General features: G+C 36.2%; 1 protein-coding gene across 2 annotated transcripts in view; it reads left to right on the forward strand.

Annotated features, from left to right (window-relative positions):
* The window catches only part of LOC109248522 (bifunctional heparan sulfate N-deacetylase/N-sulfotransferase 4), a 417,596-nt gene that overhangs the window by 381,648 nt on the left and 14,001 nt on the right, over positions 1-21,947 (forward strand). For both annotated transcript variants that reach the window (XM_019418297.2, XM_019418308.2), the window contains exons 9-11: positions 9,678-9,774; positions 14,317-14,440; positions 16,491-16,665. In XM_019418297.2, the coding sequence (XP_019273842.1) occupies positions 9,678-9,774; positions 14,317-14,440; positions 16,491-16,665 (396 nt within the window). The remainder of the gene's footprint in view (positions 1-9,677; positions 9,775-14,316; positions 14,441-16,490; positions 16,666-21,947) is intronic.

Genomic DNA, 21,947 nt, shown 5'->3' on the forward strand with positions numbered 1-21,947 from the left:
TCTCTTACACACGCACATACACACACACACACACACACACACACACACACACACTATTTAACTTCAGAGACAACACCAGCTTTGGATTCTAGATTTGAAACTAACTTGCTGTGTGACCTTCAGCAAGACCTAAATAAAACACCTTGCATCTCAGTCTCCTCAGGTGTAAAGAAGGGATAATGATATCTGTCTTGCCAGGTTGTTTTGAGGATTAGAAATAATCTATGTCAAGCAAGTGCCTGGAATATAGAAGGTGATCAATAAAGGTTAGATATTATGTTAGCTGTTATTCAAATATTCAGGCAATAGAAGAAAAATCAGAGTAGGAAAAATCTAAACAAACATTTTCAGAATATAAAATAGGAAATGCAAACATCCTGTTTACAGACTTGTGATTAACAGACACAAGGGGAAACATGCAGGAAAAGAGGTGAAAGAAGAAATAATGGACATCTGGAAAGTCTGAAAATAGCATAACATACAAGGGACGCAGTTATAAAAATAGGCAATCTGCCTAGATTGAGGTGTACAAATGCCACCAACTGTAAAATACGTATAGGAAAAACAGGAGTAGTGTCAATTGAATTGTTAGTCATAAAAGCACTTGGAGCAGAAAGCACTGTAACAGCATCCAGGAATTTTATTTGATAGTTTATTTTTGTTGGTATAATTTCTTGGGAAAGTACAACTAGAAATAATTAGTGTCTTTGTCTACTAAAACAAGCATGTTTATTCATGTTCTGTGTGACAAAGAAAACTCTTTTCAAGTGTTATATTGAATTTGCCCACTTCACAGGTTTTGCGTGCAAAAATTTGAAAGGCAGAGACAAGGTGTACTGCAGTAAAGAAAATAAGTGGCCTAGTTGAACATAGGGAACCAGAAGATCCCACAAAAGACACTTCCAGCAGTGGCGCTGAATGATTGATCAGTTTGCTTGTCTACTTTTGCTAAGAATATGGAAACCATTTGAGCAGATGAATTAAACACCCAATCTGAGATTTGTTCTTCGTTGAGATGTGTGTGGGGAAACTTGATAAGTGTAGGTCATGAGAACTGCTTTCCTATCGTTTAACGTATAAAATAGAGTTGAGAAATAAATTCTTTACAAACAAAGCAGTTAATATGAGGAAAACGTTCAAGGTATAAAGCTTTGGCTTAAGGAAATAGCAAACTCTAGCTTCTGGAGCACTATGAAAGACATCATTGGAGATTGCAGATGCTTTTTGGTCATAGTTTTGGAAGTAAAATGTCTACACAGTTCATATTACATTAGTTTTCAAACGTAGCAAAATCTGTCTATGCCTATTACTATAGATTTACTGTGCCTGTCTTAAGTCGGTTACTCATTCAGTCCATTTTTATCAAACACTTTTTATGTATTAGATTGTAGCAGTCAAGAAGACAAACATGGGTTTTTGCTTCAGAGAACTCACATTCTAGTTGAGATAGAATTACAAATATAAATGCATTATATATATGTAATTTAAAATTACTATAAACAAATACTTGAATAGAATAATTTCAGGTACAGTGAAAGAAATGTGACCAGAAGCTACCATAGAGAGACAGGATTGGGAGGAGGTGCTTTGGCTATGGTCATCAGGGAAGGCCTCTTACATGGGGTCATATTTTAGTTGTGACCTGAGTGATGGCAAGTGCTAAAACAATAAATTGGATGAGTTGTAGGAGCCAGACAGAAAGCATATTCAAAAATAAATTGTGTTGGGATTATACAGGGGTCTTTGGGTCTCACAGAGCAATCTATATTCTCAAGTTTTCCTGAAGAAACTCCCAAGCTATTTCCCTATCAAGTAAGTCGTACATCTCAGAAACCTAGTCATCGAACCATGAATTTGTGCTGAGAAGAGACAACCACCTTAGGTTCTAGGGTTCAGACAGTAGACCAGGAAGTCTGCTTTAAGGAAGGATATCTATACTAAACCAGTCTATCAGCAATAGTAATTTCTTTCTGCTGCTTCAACTGACTGACTCATCTAAACAAAGGTAGGGGGGGAAAGCTAACATTGGATCACATAATAATCACTCTCTTTTATAGAGAACAATTTGCATTTAAATATATTAGCTCTTTTAACACTCTCACTAACCATGTGAAGTAGATACCATCAATCATTATTTTTTGGATAAGGAAACTGAGACTCAGAGAATTTAGGAAAATTCCATAAGACACAGGCAGTCTTCCTCCTGAGCTCACACTCTTTTAACAACTGGGCTATGCCACCCCTCTAAAATAAGGAAGTTTTATGGGACATATTAGCTGACACTAGAATAATTGGTGAAATTTTTAATATGGATTGGTTTAAAAAAAAAGAGCATTGCACAGAAAAATAAATTGTTCAAATAAGCTTGGAAGAATCAGGTACAGACATGAGTATATCTATAATAGTGAATACAGTAAACTGAAACATTAGGTCGGTTTTGGCAGTTTTTAAATTGAACTGTAGTTGACACAATGTTACACAAGGTCTACAACATACTGATTCCAGAAGTCTATACATTATGCTAAGGTCACCACAAGTGTAGCCACTGTCCTCACACAACACTGTGACAATACCATTGACTATATTCTCTATGATGTACCTTTTATTCCCGTGACTCTGTACTAGAAGTCTGTACTTCTCACCACCTTTCACACATTTTTCCCATTGCCCCAGCCGTCTGCCCTCTGGTAACCTTCGGTTCATTCTCTATTTATGGGTCTGTTTCTGCATTTTTGTTTGTTCATTTTATTTTTTAGATTCCATATATAAGCAAAATCATATGGCATTTGTCTTCCTCTGTCTGACTTACTTCACTTAGCAAAATACCCTCTAGGTCCATCCATGTAGTCACAAATGTCAAGATCTCATTCTCTTTTATGTTTTGGTAATGCTCTGTTGTATGTATATGCCACATATTCTCTATTTATTCAACTATAGAGGGACTTTTAGGTTACTTCCATATCTTGACTACTGTAAATAATGCTGCAATAAACATATAGAGGTGCATATATCTTTTTGAATTAGTATTTTTATTTTCTTTGGGTAAATACCCAGTAGAGTTCTTGGATCATATGGTATTTCTATTCTTACTTTTTTGAGGTATCTCCGTATTGTTTTCCATGGTGGCTGTACCAGTTTACATCCCTGCCAACAGTGCAAGAGCGTTCCTTTTTCTCCACATCCTCACCAATACTTGTTATTTCTTGTCTTTGATTCCAGCCATTCTGGCAGGTGTAAGATGATACCTCATTGTGGTTTGATTTGCATTTCATTGATGATTAGTGATGTTGAGCATCTTTTTCATGTGTCTGTTGGCCACCTGCTTGTCTTTTTTAGAAAACTGTCTGTTCAGGCCCTTTGCCCATTTTTTAATTGGATTTATTTCAGTGTTGAGTTGTAAAAGTTTTTATATATTTTGGATATTAACCCATTGTCTGATATATTATTTGCATATATCTCCTCCCCTTTTTATTTTGTTGGTGGTTTCCTTTGCTATAGAAAAGATTTTATTTTGGTGTTGTCCCAATAATTTATTTTTGCTTTTGTTTCCCTTGCCTGAGGAGATATATCTAGAAAAATGTTACTAAGGCCTATTTAAAAGATATTACTGCCTGTTTGCTTGTTTTATTCTAGGAATTTTATGGTTTCAGGGCTCACACTTAGGTTCTTAATTCATTTTGAGTTTATTTTTGTGTATGGTGTTGGCGATTGTTAATTCAGAGCAGTGCTACTCAAAGTGTGGTCCATGAAAGGGCTTGAATTGCTTTTTGCTGATTTTCCATGAGACGAGAACGTTGTGAAACTTATAAACCAACTATATCACTGAACACGCTGGCTGCTTCAGCTGGAATTTTGTTTTTGCTTGTAGCAGGATGTTCTTATTGCAGTAAGCAGTACAATAATTCACGTTCTGACTCAAGTTCCTTATCTTCTCATAGACAAGTGCTTTGAAACACATTAAGTTAGAGTATAGGCAATGTTGCTATAATGATTACATTCCAAACAATAAATTGACTAAATAAAACAGATATATATATCTCACTCATACAACTGTCTAAAAATGCACAGGACATTTAGGAGCATTAGATAGCTCTATTCCACATAGAGGGTCATCCGGGGCCCCAGGTTGGCAACTGTTCAATGTCTCTGAGTCCAAGGCACATGTTGCAATTGTAACCATTTTACAGCTGACAGTCATTAGGAAAGGGAAAATCCAGGGAGAGTGGTTTTACACTTAAGAAGATACTTTACATTATTTTGGCATACTTTCCTTTGGACTGAAATGATTCAGATGAAGAAAGCTTGATTCAAAAGAGATTGTGAAATATAGTCTCTGGCTGAAACCTATAGACTATGCAAAATAAAGGAATGTTCCATAACTGAAAGAATAAAAGGAAACCAAATAGTCTACTCTTCTCTGCCATAGTGAAAATTATGGTTATGGAATTAAACTGAAGCTAGACTATTAAGGATTTGAGATTGAATACTAATTGAATAAAAAGATGGCATAAATTAAAGACACTGGTAAAAATAAAATAAAATTTAAGTTATTGTGCAAAATGAGTAAAAAAATGTGAAGTTTATTGGCTTGTAATTAACTCATTTCATCACCGTTTCTACAGATGAATTCATACAAAAACCCACAAAGTATACCCTAACTTTTTCCAAAGCGAATTCTCACAAAGTACAGTTGTCTTTATATATTATTTGTCTTTTTACTTTGCACTGCATTCATGTTACATAGAAGCTGGGGATGGAAAGTTAATTGGAATAAAATCTGAGATACGAAATTTGGCTTCAAATTATTTATTGAAGAGATACTCTCAGAAAAAAGTCTCTTTAACAAATGGTGCTGGGAAAACTGGACAGCAACATGCAGAAGAATGAAACTAGACCACTTTCTTACACCATTCACAAAAACAAACTCAAAATGGATAAAGGACCTGAATGTGAGACAGGAAACCATCAAAACCCTAGAGGAGAAAGCAGGAAAAAACTTCTCTGACCTCAGTCGCATAAATTTCTTACTTGACACATCCCCAAAGGCAAGGGAATTAAAAGCAAAAATGAACTATTGGGGCCTCATGAAGATAAAAAGCTTCTGCACTGCAAAGGAAACAATCAACAAAACTAAAAGGCAATTTACCTAATGGGAAAAGATATTTGCAAATGACATATCAGACAAAGGGCTAGTATCCAAAATCTATAAAGAACTCACCAAACTCCACACCCAAAAACCAAATAATCCAGTGAAGAAATGGGCAGAAAACATGAATAGACACTTCTCTAAAGAAGACATCCAGATGGCCAACAGGCACATGAAAAGATGCTCAACATCACTCCTCATCAGAGAAATACAAATCAAAACCACACTGAGATATATCACCTCATGACAGAGTGGCTAAAATGAACAAATCAGGAGACTATAGATGCTGGAGAAGACGTGGAGAAATGGGAACCCTCTTGCACTGTTGGTGGGAATGCAAACTGGTACAGCCACTCTGGAAAACAGTGTGGAGGTTCCTCAAAAAATTAAAAATAGATCTACCTTATGACCCAGCAATAGCACTGCTAGGAATTTACCCAAGGGATACAGGAGTGCTGATGCATAGAGGTACTTGTACCCCAATGTTGATAGCAGCACTTTCAAAAATACCCAAATTATGGAAAGAGCCTAAATGTTCATCAACTGATGAATGGATAAAGAAATTGTGGTTTATATACACAATGGAATACTACTTGGCAATGAGAAAGAATGAAATATGGCCTTTTGTAGCAATATGGATGGACCTGGAGAGTGTTATGCTAAGTGAAATAAGTCATACAGAGAAAGACAGATACCATATGTTTTCACTCTTATGTGGATCCTGAGAAACTTAACAGAAGACCATGGAGGAGGGGGAGGGGAAAAAAAAACTTAGACAGGGAGGGAGGAAAACCATAAGAGACTCTTAAAAACTGAGAACAATCTGAGGGTTGATGGGAGGTGGGAGGGAAGGGAGGATGGGTGATGGGTATTGAGGAGGGCACCTGTTGGGATGAGCACTGGGTGTTGTATGGAAACCAATTTGACAATAAATTTCATATTTAAAAAAAAAGAGAAAAACCTATAAGGGAAAAAGTAAAACAGGAAAGAGAAGAGGATACAGCGTATGTGACTAGAGAAGGCAAATCCATACTCTGAATATGTGTCAGTATGGGTCAGGATGAATCACTGCCCTTTTCAAAGTAAAACTGTCCAAAATAATCAATTTTCTATTAAGTGGTAGGATAGTCAATTTCTGGGATTTAGAACTGTTCGCTGTTACTGGCAGGTCAGATACTCAACAGTGGCTGTAACTAGAGCAGACCTGGGAGAAGGAAGCTTATGAATGGCTTCCATCTTGATACTGTAGGTATTCCATTCACAAACCCATTGCTCCAGCAAAGGGCTGGCTAAGAACAGAGCTTAGGTGACATGTGGGAATGTTGGGAACTGGCTGAATCATTCTGTCCACTTGGTTGTTTACACTTCTACCTTGAATATCTTTGGTGTACATTAATGCACAGTACAAAGATCATCAAACTTTTTGGTCACTACCATGAGTCCATCAACATGTCTTTACCCTAGAACTTATTAGCCCTAATACTCCCATATCACTCCTTTCAGTCCCTTGGGTAACCTATTCACCACTGCCTATTCATCTGTTCTATCCTTCCTTATATTGCCCTACTAGTCTATCCACAAAAAAAGTAGATGACTAAGAACATTGCCCATAACTCTGTTAATTGGAAGTTTTCCCTTAGCGACTAGTTTTTAGGAACGTCTCTACATGGGGCTTGTAGTGCAACAGCAGTCCACTTTCAGCCTCTGCTAACATGTGGGTCAATCTATCCACAAACAAGCTTGAGTTTCCCCCTCTTCATCAGCAGATATAGGGGGCCTTCCATGAAAATATAGGAATAAGCTGATATAGAGGCATTGGTGGAACAGTGATAGGTGACATGAGGGTCTAGGTCACTCATTTGTAAAGGTCATCTGTAGCCTTTGGATCAGCTTGAGATCGATCCCAGACATACCACTCCCATCTAACAATGAATTGCTAGTAGGTACAACTGGATTTAGGATTTGGTGGGGCTGCCAATGCTCAAATTATGATGTCCAGTTATGGCCACCCAGTCACTTTGAAAATCCATGAGAAACACTATCTCCTCTAGGGCCCAGTAGCATACCAGGAGTAGATACCAGTTTGAATGATTTCTGCCAGTGGCACATCCTGCTGCAGAACCTTAGGAGTGCACACTGCAATTCTCCTCTGGGGCTTAACCAAAATTCTACTTGGCAGGGATGCCATAGTACCCTAGGTCTGCCCAGAGGTATGATCCAAATGGGAGAGCTGCTTGTACCTCAGTCTTAACCTCTTGCAGGACTCTTCCTTGTTCTGGGTTTGAAAACTAGCGATTTTCTGCATCATCCTGTCAATGCCTCAGATCAATATTCTCTAGTGCAATAAAATGTTGCTTCCAAAACCCAAAGAGGCCTATCAAGCCCTGTATTCTTTCTTAGTCATCGGAGTCACAAAGAACAAAAATAGACCCTTACTCAGAAGAGATGTCTCAGTATGATCCAGACCAGTGGACCTTGAAAAACCACACACGGTGGTGGGTCCCTGAAACTTCTACCCTCTGGAGTGCATGTGTCTTACAAAGACAACAGAGTACTTGACACTTGATACCTATCAGATATAATTAACATGAAGTCAATATAGAAGACTAGTGGTTAAGTTCTGTGGAATGTCAAGACGATCTAACCCTTTCAGTCTATATGATGACACTGAGGACAAACAGCTTTGATACTATTTTTGGTAAAAATATTAAAATATTACTTTGAGAAAAAATATATTTAAGTAATATTTTTCTCTTCCTTTAGTGCTTTTTGTCATCTTAAAAAAAGCTCCAAAGCAAGAAGGGAGGAGACTAAACAAATTAAGTAATGAGAATTCAAATGAACTAGAGGGTTTAATTTGGCATTCTTTAATTGAACTTTGGAATTTCAACTGTGATAAGCATTTCTTGATGGGTCTCTTTTTTTAATTAGATAAATTTATATTCTGTGCTAGAATGTAACGTTGAGAAGTCTATGATTTTGCAGCACTTATATTTGGCAAAATGGTCAAAAATGGACAAAATAGAATTGGAAATAACAGAACAAATTTCCTTTAGCAGAATTTACTCTGAGCTTATTTCACCTCTATAAAGAAAATATTTCCCCAGTTAAAAATATAGTGTTCAATAGAGAAGAGTCAATTGAAAGTATCAACATTTTCAAATTAATTAATCATAAGTGTAACTTTGAAAAAGATTGCAGGCAATTTTATGGGACAGTAAAACATAATAAGATCATGCTGAAAACAATCATTCTTGAGAGGAACTGTCCTGGCATGGTATTAGAAAAAGATGTCGCTAGGGGCACCCTGGACAGCTCAGTCAGTTAAGCATCCAACTTCGGCTCAGGTCATGATCTCGTGGTTCGTGAGTTCAAGCCCCATGTCAGGCTCTATGCTGACAGCTCAAAGCCTGGAGCTTTGACTCTGTGTTTGGATTCTGTGTTTCTCTCTTCTCTCTGTCCCTCCCTCACTCATACTCTGTCTCTCTCTCAATACATAAACAAACAAATAAATAAATAAACAAACAAAAGAAAAAAATGTGGCTAAAGAACTGATTAAAATACACAAATATGAATCATAAGTGTTTAGTCATTTTGTGTCATTTTTAATATTTGGATAATAATATAAAATTGTAATTGTTTTAATACCTAATGTGTGTATTTAGACAGAATTTTATTTGTGAAAATGATTTTTGAATATATTATTTAAATTAACAATATAATAAAACCAATTTGTCAGTTAATACATATTTTAAAAATTGTATTATTTTCATTTAATAGCCCTTTGAATTCTCAAAAGTGTCATGATTTAGATAATAAATGTGGGTCACTCAAATGAAATGGGAGGAGAATGAAACAGGAGAAGGTTGAGATGGAGATAAAATTGGATCCATGGGTATTTTGGGCCTGGCATTTACTCACCACATCTACATAACAATTATACAGATGCCATTTAAAATATAGGTTAGGAGCTCAGGAGGGAGGTACAGGCTACAAATGTTGATCTATATGCTATCAACTTGTAGGGTATGATCAAACATTAGGATTTGCTGGATCAGCACAGAATAGAACATAGTGCAAAAAGGAAAGGAAAAGTTGGCTAAGTATGGAGTTCAAGGATGGCCATCTAGCCCCCAGGGAGAGAGAAATAGGAAAGATTAGGGCAGAGCACAGGTATCCAAGAAGCTATGGTTAGAAGAAGCTTAAGACAAGTGAAGGCTCAGGTATACAGACATAAAACAGAGGACATGTTTCTAGATATAGAGTGGAATCTCAGCAGTTAGAGCCTAGCCAAGCTTCAGAAGAGGATGACAGCAAGATCAACTTGATGCTAAGCTCTAGCCTTGAAGGAAAGGAAGGTGCCATTTCAGAAGGAAACAATTTGGAAATCAAAGAACCAGAACCAAAACAAGTTCTAACTCCTAGTTCTAAGGTATCAGACAAGAATTTGATCCTGTCCTTTGAACAACTATTACAGAACAGATCGAGGAATTCATTACACACTAAGATCCATTATTCTTCCTTCCTGCAGAATCCCTGTGATGATAAACGGCACAAAGACATTTGGTCCAGAGAGAAAACTTGTGACCACTTGCCAAAATTCCTTGTCATCGGGCCACAAAAAACAGGTAAGAATAGCTAACCTTGCCGCTTGCTTTCTTTCTGTTTCTTTCCTTTCTTTTTTTTTTTTTTTTTTTTTTGTCATGAAACATATTGCCATACAGTATAATTGGATTAGGTTTTTCCATGTGAAATATCTAGACACCCGTCCAAATTCATTATTTGAATGGTACTTCATCCCTATAGATCATCTTCATGCTATGATCCTCAAAGGGACCTAATGCTGCCTATTAATTAGACTTGGGGATTAACTTTTTAACTGTAGATTTTAAATCTGTTCAACAGATGTCAAATTTTTGACAACTTTGTGTTAATGTACGACAGTTGCAGTATCTGATTTTAATCTCTACTTTTTGGTAGTTTTGGCTAAGTATCTCCTAAATTAGGTTATAAAGCCAGTGCTTGCCTTGATTCAAACTATTTTACACTGTAGATCAGCCCTGAATTGACTTTTTTCCAGAGCCATTTCCATTATTACTTTAAAATATTCTACATGTGTGATTTGTATTTTAAAGATAATTATTAAGTATAAATATGGTTCGGACTTATTATCTGATACACCTGAGGTTCATCAGGCATTTTTCCCTTAGTATTTTCTCATATGCTGAAGGACAAGTGTATAGGACTGCAGTAAAAGAGAGTGAAAGTATTTCACCAATGAGATGACACTTTCAATTAGAATATTTTATACTTTCTTCAGCATGTGACAGTTTTATACACTTTGCTCATGTCCTGATTAATTAAAGTTTTTATTGAGTTGCTGTATTTTGAATTCACTACTTTGACTAGAAGCATTTTCATCAGTGAGTGCACAAACCATAACACAAAACAAACAGTCACAATAAATAAGCCTGGCCCAGATGAAGATATTTGTAATACAAGCAAGTAGATCATTTTAAAGGTTGTGGGCAAAATTTCCAGACTATTAGATGTTGGTTGTTGAAATCTTTTCTTCCTCCAGGAATATAAATTGTATTACAACAATAAGTTACACGTGTGCAGGGAGGGAACAAAAGCAGCACATGTTTTCAGATATATCACTTGTGCTGTTGTTGTTTAAAATGTGCATTAATTTTCTACCAACTCCCTTATAGCAGTGCTAACTCCGGAAAGACTACCAAAGAAATAAAACATTCTTGTGTCGTAAAATTATGTTAAAAATTTAATTTAAAGACGTATCTTTTATCATTTGTCTTTGAATATTATTACTTCTTAGTTCTGTGAGAAAACTACAGGTTAGTAAGTATAAATCTAGTTTTCCTCCTTGTTGTTTGTGTTTATATTTGACCTGCCAGTATGGAAATAAAGCTTTTAACTGCCTTTGGCATCCCCAAGGCAAACAAACAAACAAAGTTAAAATAAAGGAATTGGATGGTAATAATATTTTATATGCTGTTAGAAAATGCTATTCTAATGTGAAAATGGTTGTGATAATTCTTAAAATCCATTCAATCATAGAAGTTAAAGTCTTCTTTTGTTCTCCTTATTGCTTTAGTTGGCAGAACTCCCAACTGCTGTCAGAACTGTAAATTTCCCGGACACAGCAAATGCTAAGAATATGGTCTTCAATGCAAAGTTGTCTTTAAACAATTTAAACATGGCCTACACATCCTTTGCAATAAACATGAAACACAAAAGTAGTCTGCAAACCCCTGTTTTCTCCACTGTTGCGAGGTGAGAATGGAAGGAACTGATGTCCCACTTCTCCGTTGCTGAATCCTACAAGGAATTCCTATTAGCTGACAGTGGGCAGTGAACAAGGACAGGGAGAGAGCAGGGTAGGCCTAGGCTATGGCACTCAAAGATTAAATCCCAGTACTGCTAGAATCCTTCAGACAAATAAGCATCCTTTCTGATTCTGGGTCAAATTTTGATATTACCAGGAGAGGAGGGGGTTTCCAAAAAGGTTAAATTTAGCACTATGATTCTAAAGCCATAATTCATTGGCATTACTTCTCCCAGAAAAGCAGTGTCCCCATTGTCAATATTAATTTGTCATGATTTGACTGGCTAACTCTGTTAGAACTGTAGAGAAATCAATTATATATAAAATACAATGTAGTTTCTCTCAGAATATTACCAGGGATGAGGTCTTTTCTACTTCCTCCACAAAATATTTATACCAAAGACGTTGGATAAAAACGAATGTCAATAATAGATGAAAACACAGGTGATCATAAAATAAATATATATTTTGAGGTGGTGGGCCCAGAGTCTATGACCAATTATATGAGTATCAAGCCACATACCTACTGTCCTCAGTTGAAAGTGCTTTCTCCTTCCTTCCTGTCAGATGCCTCCTGATGTCCTTCCTGCTCCTGGAGGCATGAAGGTATTGTGGCTCAGAACATAAAGGCTTTGCCTTTATGTAGCCCAGGGGAAATCTGGTACAATTCTGTGACCATTAGGGTAATTAAACATTTGTACATGTTAGTGAAATTATAATGTATTTGTTTTGCGATATTCAGCAATAATTCAAAAATGCTTCTTTATCTGTCCCCTGGATCCATCTATTCTCAACATCTCAGGACTGTGAAACTATTAATATTCTCAGCTCTCTTGTGTGTCTCAAATCTCTCTCTCTCTCTTTCTCTCTCTCACTTGTGCATGCACACGCATGTGGGCGCACACACACACACACATACACACTTCATTCTCATCATTAGTTAAAACATTTTTATGTAGGTCCCATCCTAAAAGTTACTTAGAAAGAACCTTTCTGAATTCCCTGTTCCCTCCCAGATACCCTATAATACTCTAATTTATTTTTTCTCACTGGAACATTTTGTTCCTTCCTCCTCTAAAAGTTTCTCCATTTTGAGCTTCTGTTGTTTTCAGGAGCAACTTATATCAGTTCTTCAGGACTCCATAATCCCTCATAATTCTATGTGTTGTAATTAGTAATTAATTTTAGGGGATTTACTAATTTTTACCCTCCCATCTCACTAGGAGCCACCTATTCTAGATTCCTTAACCTGTCTTCCTTCCAAGGTGGTTGGTCCCCTCAGATCTGTTGTCACTTTCCTTTAACTACTCAAGCCCCTATTCAGTCTTGGTGGTCATGTAAAAGTTCTGAGGATCTAAACAGGTGGGCATCTCATTAATACTTAAAGCACAGTACACTTTGCTCCTATGAGCTTAAGGTATGTTAGAAAAAAATACCAATTCTCTGATGATCTGCTTAGCTTCCAGGTTCCTGACTGCAATCATTACTGTTCTGCCAGCCCACATGCGTAGCTCATCTCCAGGTCTTCTAGGGCCAGGAAATCCAACAACCTTCCTGGATCCCCCGTGTTAAAAAGGGGATAATTTTTCCCAGAATGGAAAATTTGATTTATGAGAACTATGAAAACCCAGTCACTTCGTGATGCCTTCTGCTGTAGCCGTTCAATCTCTGGCCCAACTCAAGTTGAAACAAGGGTCAGAGATTGCACCTCAGCATTCTGTGATACATACACTCAGTGGGTTCTATCAGCTAGTCTGTTCAGCCGAGTGCCTCAGTTATCCAATTTGATTGCCTGTTTTGCCAGTGTAGGACATTCAAGTGGCCATCTTTCCAGATTCCTGCCCCCCCTTTTTCAACCTTACTGGGAACACTTATGTTTTTAAGGCAAAACCTGAGAAAACACTTCCTCTTGGAAGCTTTCACTGGCTTCCCAAGTGTAAGTCACCCATTTTCTCATGTATTGGAAAGGCACTCTTGTCTTCTCTCAGTATGGAAACTGTCTCACTAGGTGCAAATACCTGTTTACTTGGCCCAAGTCCACACATACACTTTAGGTTTATCAAGGCCAGCAAATGAGTTTTTATTATCAAGAGTTATCACCAGGAAAAAAAAAAAGATTTATTACCAGGATTGCACAGAGTAGCACCAGTTAACATCTGTTGAATAGTTTTATTGAATTGAATTGATTTGAATATAATATTAAATGAGACCCACCATGTTCAGGTATTGTGCTGGATGCCCTTGATGCTTTAGCCTCTCACCTGACTCCAGGAGGGAAATTGAACCATTGGTTTCTGAAGTTCTCTCCCGTCTTGAAGTACAGTATCATTCCCTTCAGATGCCTAGTTTTGTCATATCTTCGTACAACCACCTGTGTGTTTTTTGCATTTTTTGTATGTTATGCTTCTCCTGTGGTATCTTTCATATTTCTTCTTCAAGTAAACTGACTTTTTACCACAAATAAAATAATTTAAAGCAGAAACTTTGTATCATCCTATACAGGAGAACAGTTACTGCAATTCAAACAGAAAAAAATGTAAAAAATACATTGAGGACAAAGATAGCTATATCATCAGTCTGCTCACCTTTGCCTATGTACAAATATTAAATCAGATGTTTAGGTAAATGGAACCATGAAGACTAATAAAAGTATACTTATATCGTTGCCACATGAAATACACCTAATTGATTTTAAGGAAATCGTTTTGACACCAGAAAAAAATTGGCCTTCTGAATATGACTTTTTGAACAAAAATTTTGCTAAGATAGTAATTGTATCTTCTTTTGTTGTCATATATAACCTTTGCCTCCTTTTTTGTAATAGGAACAACTGCACTTTACTTATTCCTTCTTATGCACCCTTCCATCATCAGCAATCTTCCCAGCCCCAAAACATTTGAAGAAGTTCAATTCTTTAATGGCAACAACTACCACAAGGGAATTGATTGGTAAGGAAAATAACAAAAAATAAAGTCCATTATTAACAAATGCTCAATCACAGCAGAGCAATTATAGATGTATGCATGGCATCTACATAATTACAGCATAAATTTGTTATGCTCAATTCTACCATAGTGAATTAGAAATTAATTTATAACAACGATATGTTTAATCAGTGTTGCCTATAATTTGATTTGGACAGTGCAATAATGATAATATTTTTCTGGTAAATTAATATGATTGCATAAAGAACGTTATGGGATATTTTGTCAGAATTATTCATAAGGATATTTAAAATTCTGCTTAAGCATATTATTATTTTACTGTGCCTAGAATTTTTTTAACTAAATACATAATCTGTCTTCACAAATGATGCTTAAGGAAACAAATAAATAAGTTGTTTTATTTTCTACTCTGTGACATGTATCTTTATTAACCACATAGACTGTAGAATGTTGTATAATAATATAAGCTGATATTTGTCATGCAAATAATAACAGCGCATTTCCAAAACCATATTAATGCTAGTCACACACATGCATAAAAGGAATATTACTTTGCATTTAATAAGTTATGAAAAATTTTAAAATCACAATATTTTCCCTAAACTGAAATAGAATAAACCTGATATTACAACTGATCTTTACTTTGGAGCTTTATCCTAGCTTTTTTGCAATTTCTAAGAAAACATGTCTCTGATTCCAATTTCCAGTTATATGAGACAAATCTCCCCCAAGGAAAATTCCCCTATATGCATACCTCTGCATTGTGTAACTTTATGTCAACACTGCACATAAACCTGTCCTCAACAAGAGGCTTCTTCTGTTTAGACCCAGCTAGGGTTAGAGTGGGGGAAGGGCAAAGGCAGGGAGCCGAGCTGCACCTAGGATATCACTGTTCTACCTTACTTTTAAAAAACTAAATGAATTTTGGAAGTGCATGCAAGTTACTAAAAGCATAACAGCAATTTTCACTTATCTGTGAGCTCAAATGTAACACAAATTGTTAAGCAGGAATATAGATGAGACTTTTCACCACTTCACATTTGGGAAACATAATAACAAATGTCAAAGAGGAAAATAAGTGTCTTATATGAATTCTTAATTGCTCTCATTATTTATTTCTAAAACATTTGAGGGTTAGAGAAGTGATGAGCTGTAAGGAGGATTACACACATAATTAAAGCCTTGCACTGAGTTAACCTCTGAACATATTGATTCCATAATCTACACACAGAGGAATGTTCCAACAGCATATGGAAGAGTGAACCTACTGAGGCACCACATGATCAACTGGCAAGAAATATCCTCTTAATTACTCTAGATAGACTATAATGTGTTCTCACTGCTACACATACTACAAATTATGCAAAAGTTAAAAAGGAGGAGAGCAGCTATGCCTTAATCTGTTTAGGATTTTATAGCTATTCTGACTTACACGTCTTCCATTCTTGTGTACTTTCATCTCAAATTAAAAATTTTGTATTCAAGTTTGCAAACATGCATTTACTATTTTAAAATATTTACTAGGCAATATTGTGTAATTTTCTGTGTGCCAAAGGTAAACTTAATTTTTCTGAATTTGGCTTTTGATAACAGAGAGTATCAACCCAAATCTAAAGGATTTCCCTCTGTTCTTAACAACCTACCTATTTCCGGGTGCATGGGTGGCTCAGTCAGTTAAGTGTGGGATTCTTAATATTTGGCTTAGGGCTCAGGTCATGATCTCCCAGTAGTGACATGGGGCCCTGTGCTGAGCGTGGAACCTGCTTGGGATTCTCTCTCTCTCTCTTTGTCTGCCTCTCTCAAAATAAGTCAATAAACTAAAAAGTCTACCTATTTCATCTCATTCCTTCCCCTAATAGCTCATTAGGGCAATAACATTTTGAGTTGTTTTTCACATTCAAAGTGTATACAATAGCACAATTTCAACTACTATAACACTAATAATTAGAAATCAATATAAATGAATGTAAAAATGTCCAATTATTTAATATCCATAGCATGTTAGAGAAGAACTTAGAACTCAGATTAATTAATTATCTTTCTCTGCCTTCAGGTATATGGACTTTTTCCCTACTCCATCCAACATTACAAGTGACTTTCTATTTGAAAAGAGTGCTAATTACTTCCATTCAGAAGAAGCTCCCAAGAGAGCTGCATCTCTGGTCCCCAAAGCCAAGATCATCACCATTCTCATCGACCCCTCAGACAGGGCATACTCTTGGTACCAGGTATGAAGCAGTAAAAAATACTGTTGTAAATATTTGGCCATAGCTTACATGTAAGCAATGATGAACACCAAAATGAAGTCTAGATGCCCAGATGTATGAAATGGTCAAATGTTATAGAACTAAACAAGCAAACAAACAAACAAACAAACAAAAAACAGAAATAATGAAAAAGAAAAAAAAGAAAAAGAAAAGAAATTATAAGAAATAAAAGCTGAATATTTAATTCATGTCAAGTCAAGCAAGGAATTTCAGGCATAAAATAGTAGAAGACATACATCAGAAAATTAATAGATTTAAATAACATAAACATGTAAAATATTAGTCTATCACAACTAACAAAATTAAAAGTACACATCTAAGTAGAGCAACTTTAATAATACATGGTAAATGGTTTAGTGCCCTTAATTTGTAAAAAAAAAAAAAAAGTTTCTGTAAATTGGTAAAAATAAAAAAGCATAATATCTCAGTAGAAAAGTGAACAAATAAACAGAATGCATAGACATTTCACATACACAAATACACTCAAAAGCAACTGCTCAACTATTCATATGAAAATGATCAACTCAATTAGGGATCAACAAAATATAAATTAAAATAATACTCTTTGAATATCATCTCAACAAAAATGTAATGTTTGTTCGCTCTCCTGGCAAGGGTGTGATGGTAAAGATATTCAAACATTGAGATAGAAGGGTATAGATGGAGGTCTTTTCTAAAAACGAATTTGGCAATAATTATCAAAATAGCTTTATAAAGGTCCTTTTGTGTTATGGATCCTCTTCTAGAATGAATCATAAAGAAGAGTTCAAAGGGATGTACAGACACTTATCCCTTTATATTTCACAGTACTACTCAAACAATAACAACAAAAAAAGGAAACAAAAATACCCAACAATATAGATTTGTGTCATACTGAAATGCAATATTCTGCAACTACATTTAATGATGGTTCTAAACAATCGAATATGAATTAAAACATTGTGTCCACTTTAAATTGTGGCTAGATATTAATCAAATAATCACAGAGATATATAATTAGAAGTTTTGAATGCTCTGTGTGGAAATTTGTATGGTGCTAGGAGAGTATTGGTTCAAGGGATAAGCTTTAGATTTAAAACTGAAGAATGATTCAGTATAAACTGAGTGGGGATAGAGGGGGAGCACATTTAAAGAACTAAGGAAACTTTTGTGTGGCTAGAGAGGAAAACCTGTGGTGGAGACCTGTGGAAGATGAGTCTGAGACGTACACAGGGGCTGGAAATCAGGTGGGGAGACCATGTGACTGCTATTCTCCAAGTAACTGAAAGCCTTTGAGAAGTTAAGCTGGTGTGTGACCACCAGATTTCCTTTTAGAAAGCAGGCTATCTGCTATTTGAAGAATGGAGTGGAGTGGAACAGAAGACTATTCAGGGAAATGGGGTAGAGGCTGTTGCAATAGTCCTGCTGAGAAATGAGGTAGCACTGACAGAGAGTAAGTAGAAACTGAGCGAAGTATAAAGTATCAAGAGATGGTAGGGATTAAAATCAGTTTACCCTGGTGAGAAAACAGTGTCAGGGTGAATCAAGTTTCTGATGTGGGCAACTGGATGCTGAGTATATATTCCCCAAACAATAGAAGCACTGAAGAAGGATACAGGACTGGTTGGAGGGGCGAGTGCTAATAATGTGGTACAAATGGTGATCATGAGGTATGGAATCACTGTTGTACTGAAAGGAACAGTAAAGCTAGTTAGCAGGCACTCTGGGGAGAGGTCTGAGCTGGAGACAGAAATCTGTGAATCAGAGGCCAAAAAAGCCACCAAAGTGGTGAAATTCTAAGGAAAGCGTTTAGAGAAGAAAAGTATAGAGAACGATCAGGCAGCCCGAGAGATAAGAGAATACAGCCAGAGGAACAGAAGAAAGAAATCCAGAAATGTGGTGACACTGATACAAGGGAGCAAGGACTACCAAATAGAGGAGGTGAGCAGGTGACAACAGTGTCAAACAGCTACTAAGAATTAGACAATTAGGCAAAACAAGGGCTGAATTATTTTCACTGAGTTGAAAGACATGGAGAGAAGTGGAGCCTTTAACAACCGAATGAAAAGAGCAAACCCAGATGGATTTGGTGAAGGAAAGTCTAAGTAGGAGGTAGAAACAGAAATGTGATTTCAAAGGGAAAAAAAAACAAGACACACGCTTGTTATAGAGAAGTTAAAGTGCGTTCAAGGGAACCGTCCTCTATGGCGGTAATGATGTGGATTACGTGGTGTTTCCAAAAAAGGAGAGATGTGTAAGGCCTGGGGGAGAAATCGGGAATCTGTCCTGTCAGGATCCTGAGGGGCCAGGAAGGGATGACTATAGGAACTAGCTTAGATGTGAGGGAAGGACTCCATGAGACCCTTCTGGCAGCTGCTGGAGTCTATGGGTCCCTTTTCACACATTTTTTTCAGTTTGTTTGTTTGTTTGTTTGTTTGTTTGTTTGTTTGTTTATATGAGGGAGAGAGAGAGAGGGAAAAAAAAACACAAGCGGGAGGAGGGGCAGAGAGAGAGAGAGAGAGAAACAGAGAGAGAGAATCCCAAGCAGGCTCCGTGCTGTCAGCACAGAGTCCAACGCGGGGCTCGAAGTCACAAAAGGTGAGATCATGACCTGAGCCGAAATCAAGAGTTGGATGCTTAACTGAGTCACCCCTCAGAAATATGCTTTAAAAGCATATAACTATGTAGAATTACAGAGAAACAACTTTCTTGAAATATAATTGTCAAAGTAATTTTTAATTCCGTAACAAATATTTCTTAAACAATTAAATGGCAGGATCTAATGGTGAGACTAATGCTTCTGTAATGTTGAAGTAGGATGAGCATAAACAACATTTTGATGTATCTGAAACACCCGTAATGTGATCTAAAAATAACTTATTTTTATTGGTAGTAAAATCATAGGTAAATTAAGTGCAAAATTTCATTTAGAAGTTACTGAAAATAAAGAGGCTTTTTTTTTCCCCCAGACCCAGGTTCAGAAACTCTCTGAATTATATCAGTGGGCCTCTGGTTAAGAATCCTTCCATTTCTGGGGTGCCTGGGTGGCTCAGTTTGTTAAGCATCTGACTCTTGGTTTCAGCTCAGGCCATGATCTCATAGTTCGTTGTGAGTGTATGTTCAATGCATATATATATTAATGCCCAAATAAACAAGACTAAAAGGGAATGTTTAAAGAGCGCACAAGTAATTTTTTTGTTAATTCTTTATTCATTTACTTTTTATCCATTCTACATTTTTTATTCATTCTTTTTTTTTTTTTTTTTACTTTCTTCAATAGACATATATGGCCAAGTACAAATAATAATGGACAAGAAATCGTGACCCTGTACATTGGGATTGCTGGTGGTTGGGGATCCAAGCTGAACACCGGGATTGGGAGCAACATCCAGTTATTATGATTAGATCCCATGAGTCACTGTTTCCTTTAAGATATAAAAATGTTCCTTTCTCACTTTATGAAAATTCACATTGCAACACAAGATACACTTACTTTTTAAAAACATTGTGACAAAAACATTAAAATATGAAGCCTTAATTAAAAATTTTGCAAGTAAGTCCTGGGGGCAAAATGTTGCACATTCTCCTAGCAGAATCCATGGAGCATTTTTATATGAATCTTTTTTTTACATGGATTAAACTATTTAAATAAAAGAGAATCTGTGCCTGCTTCTTCAAGTAAATGTTTTGAACATACACACTTGAAAGGAATTATATTTTATGATATTTTATTGCCATATTGCTAAGACTGGGGTCCCCAGACTGCCCCACATTTCAAAAGAATACAGCCTGTTACTGAGCTAGCCCTGTCTATTCAGTAAATACCGTAAATCCAAAGCTCAGCAGGTGTAATTCAGAAACTCCTACAAATGTCACCTGCCACTGTAATTTCTACCCCACATCTTTATAATGGGCCTCACAGAGAAGCTATAGGTGATTTTTTTCCAGAAAATATGCTCCTTTGTGACTTCGGGTCATATTTCTATGCTAATCTTCTTAGTTGCAGGAATATAAAGAAAAGTTGGTGTTAAACTTTTATAAATCAATATAGGCAGATTAAGTACAGTTCCATATTATCACTGTTTAAAATAGAAATTTTAGCATTAACATATTTTTATGTTTCTTTATAGTATGTGGTTTCTATACATTATATCAATTCTATGTATTATGTAGTCTCAATGTACTCAGCATAATGCATATACATATAAGAATGTCAATAAATATACAAAAATGAGAGGACTTCAAAAATTTTATTTGTTCCACCAATCTACCACTCACTGTTTAACCACTTCTTAATCATCTTTACTTTTTTAATGATTTTTCTTTCTAACTCACATAGATTACTTGCTGGTACACAAATGTATCAAGTCCTAATACACTCCCATCCTCATCCTGCAGTTAATTGTCTTTATGTTAAACTTTTAGATGTCTTGCAAAATCAATTCATCCGTTCCCACAATTCATCCACTTTCACTCAAGGAAAAAAGTTCTCTTACTTTCTATGTTTATTTTTTCTACTTATAAAAATCTCTCTTATTACATTTTAGCTTAAAATTTTCAACCATTAAAAAAGAAACCCTTCATCTTTCATTCAGAACTAATCACTTATAGGTCTGGTTACCGCAGCAAATAATTTATACCTCTAGTCAAATATATGACTTTATTACACTCTGTTAATCTATTGTCTCCCATATAAAATTTTTATTTCTTTGAAGATAGGACATTTTGCTTATATCCTTTTATCTCCAGAATCGATTGCAGTTCTTTGTTCTGGTAAGGAGCTTGTGAGTGCTTATGAAATTGTATTGACTGCTAAGTTCCTCTCTCTTTATATTGGGCTCTTGAGCTTGACTAATGATGGCTTGATAGGAAAGACGAGGAGGATTTGGTACTGAAAAGTAGTAGCGGAGGGGTACTTGGAAATTAGCAGGGTTGGACGGAAACCATTGGGAGAGCAAAAGGAAAGGATTTGGGGCAATGTCAACTTCCTTGTGACACTTAAACAAGCATTAGGAATAGACATCTGCTTTCTCTGTACTCATAGCATCTGCTACACAGCGGTCTTGGGGAAAGTGTCAGAACCTGCAGGACTAGCTGTAATAAAACAATGAGCAAAGTAAAGTGTGAGTCTACTCCTGCCAATCTAAATCTCTTTCATTGGGCTTGATTTGTCTAGTCCCTGACATCTATTCACTTTAATCAGACCCATCAAGAAAATCCTGTATTCTGTCTCTTGCCTTGAACCTAAACATTTTAGACATGAA

Source organism: Panthera pardus, unplaced genomic scaffold (genome assembly GCF_024362965.1).
Source record: "Panthera pardus isolate Hobbes unplaced genomic scaffold, ASM2436296v1 HiC_scaffold_13, whole genome shotgun sequence".
Classification (NCBI taxonomy): domain Eukaryota; kingdom Metazoa; phylum Chordata; class Mammalia; order Carnivora; family Felidae; genus Panthera; species Panthera pardus.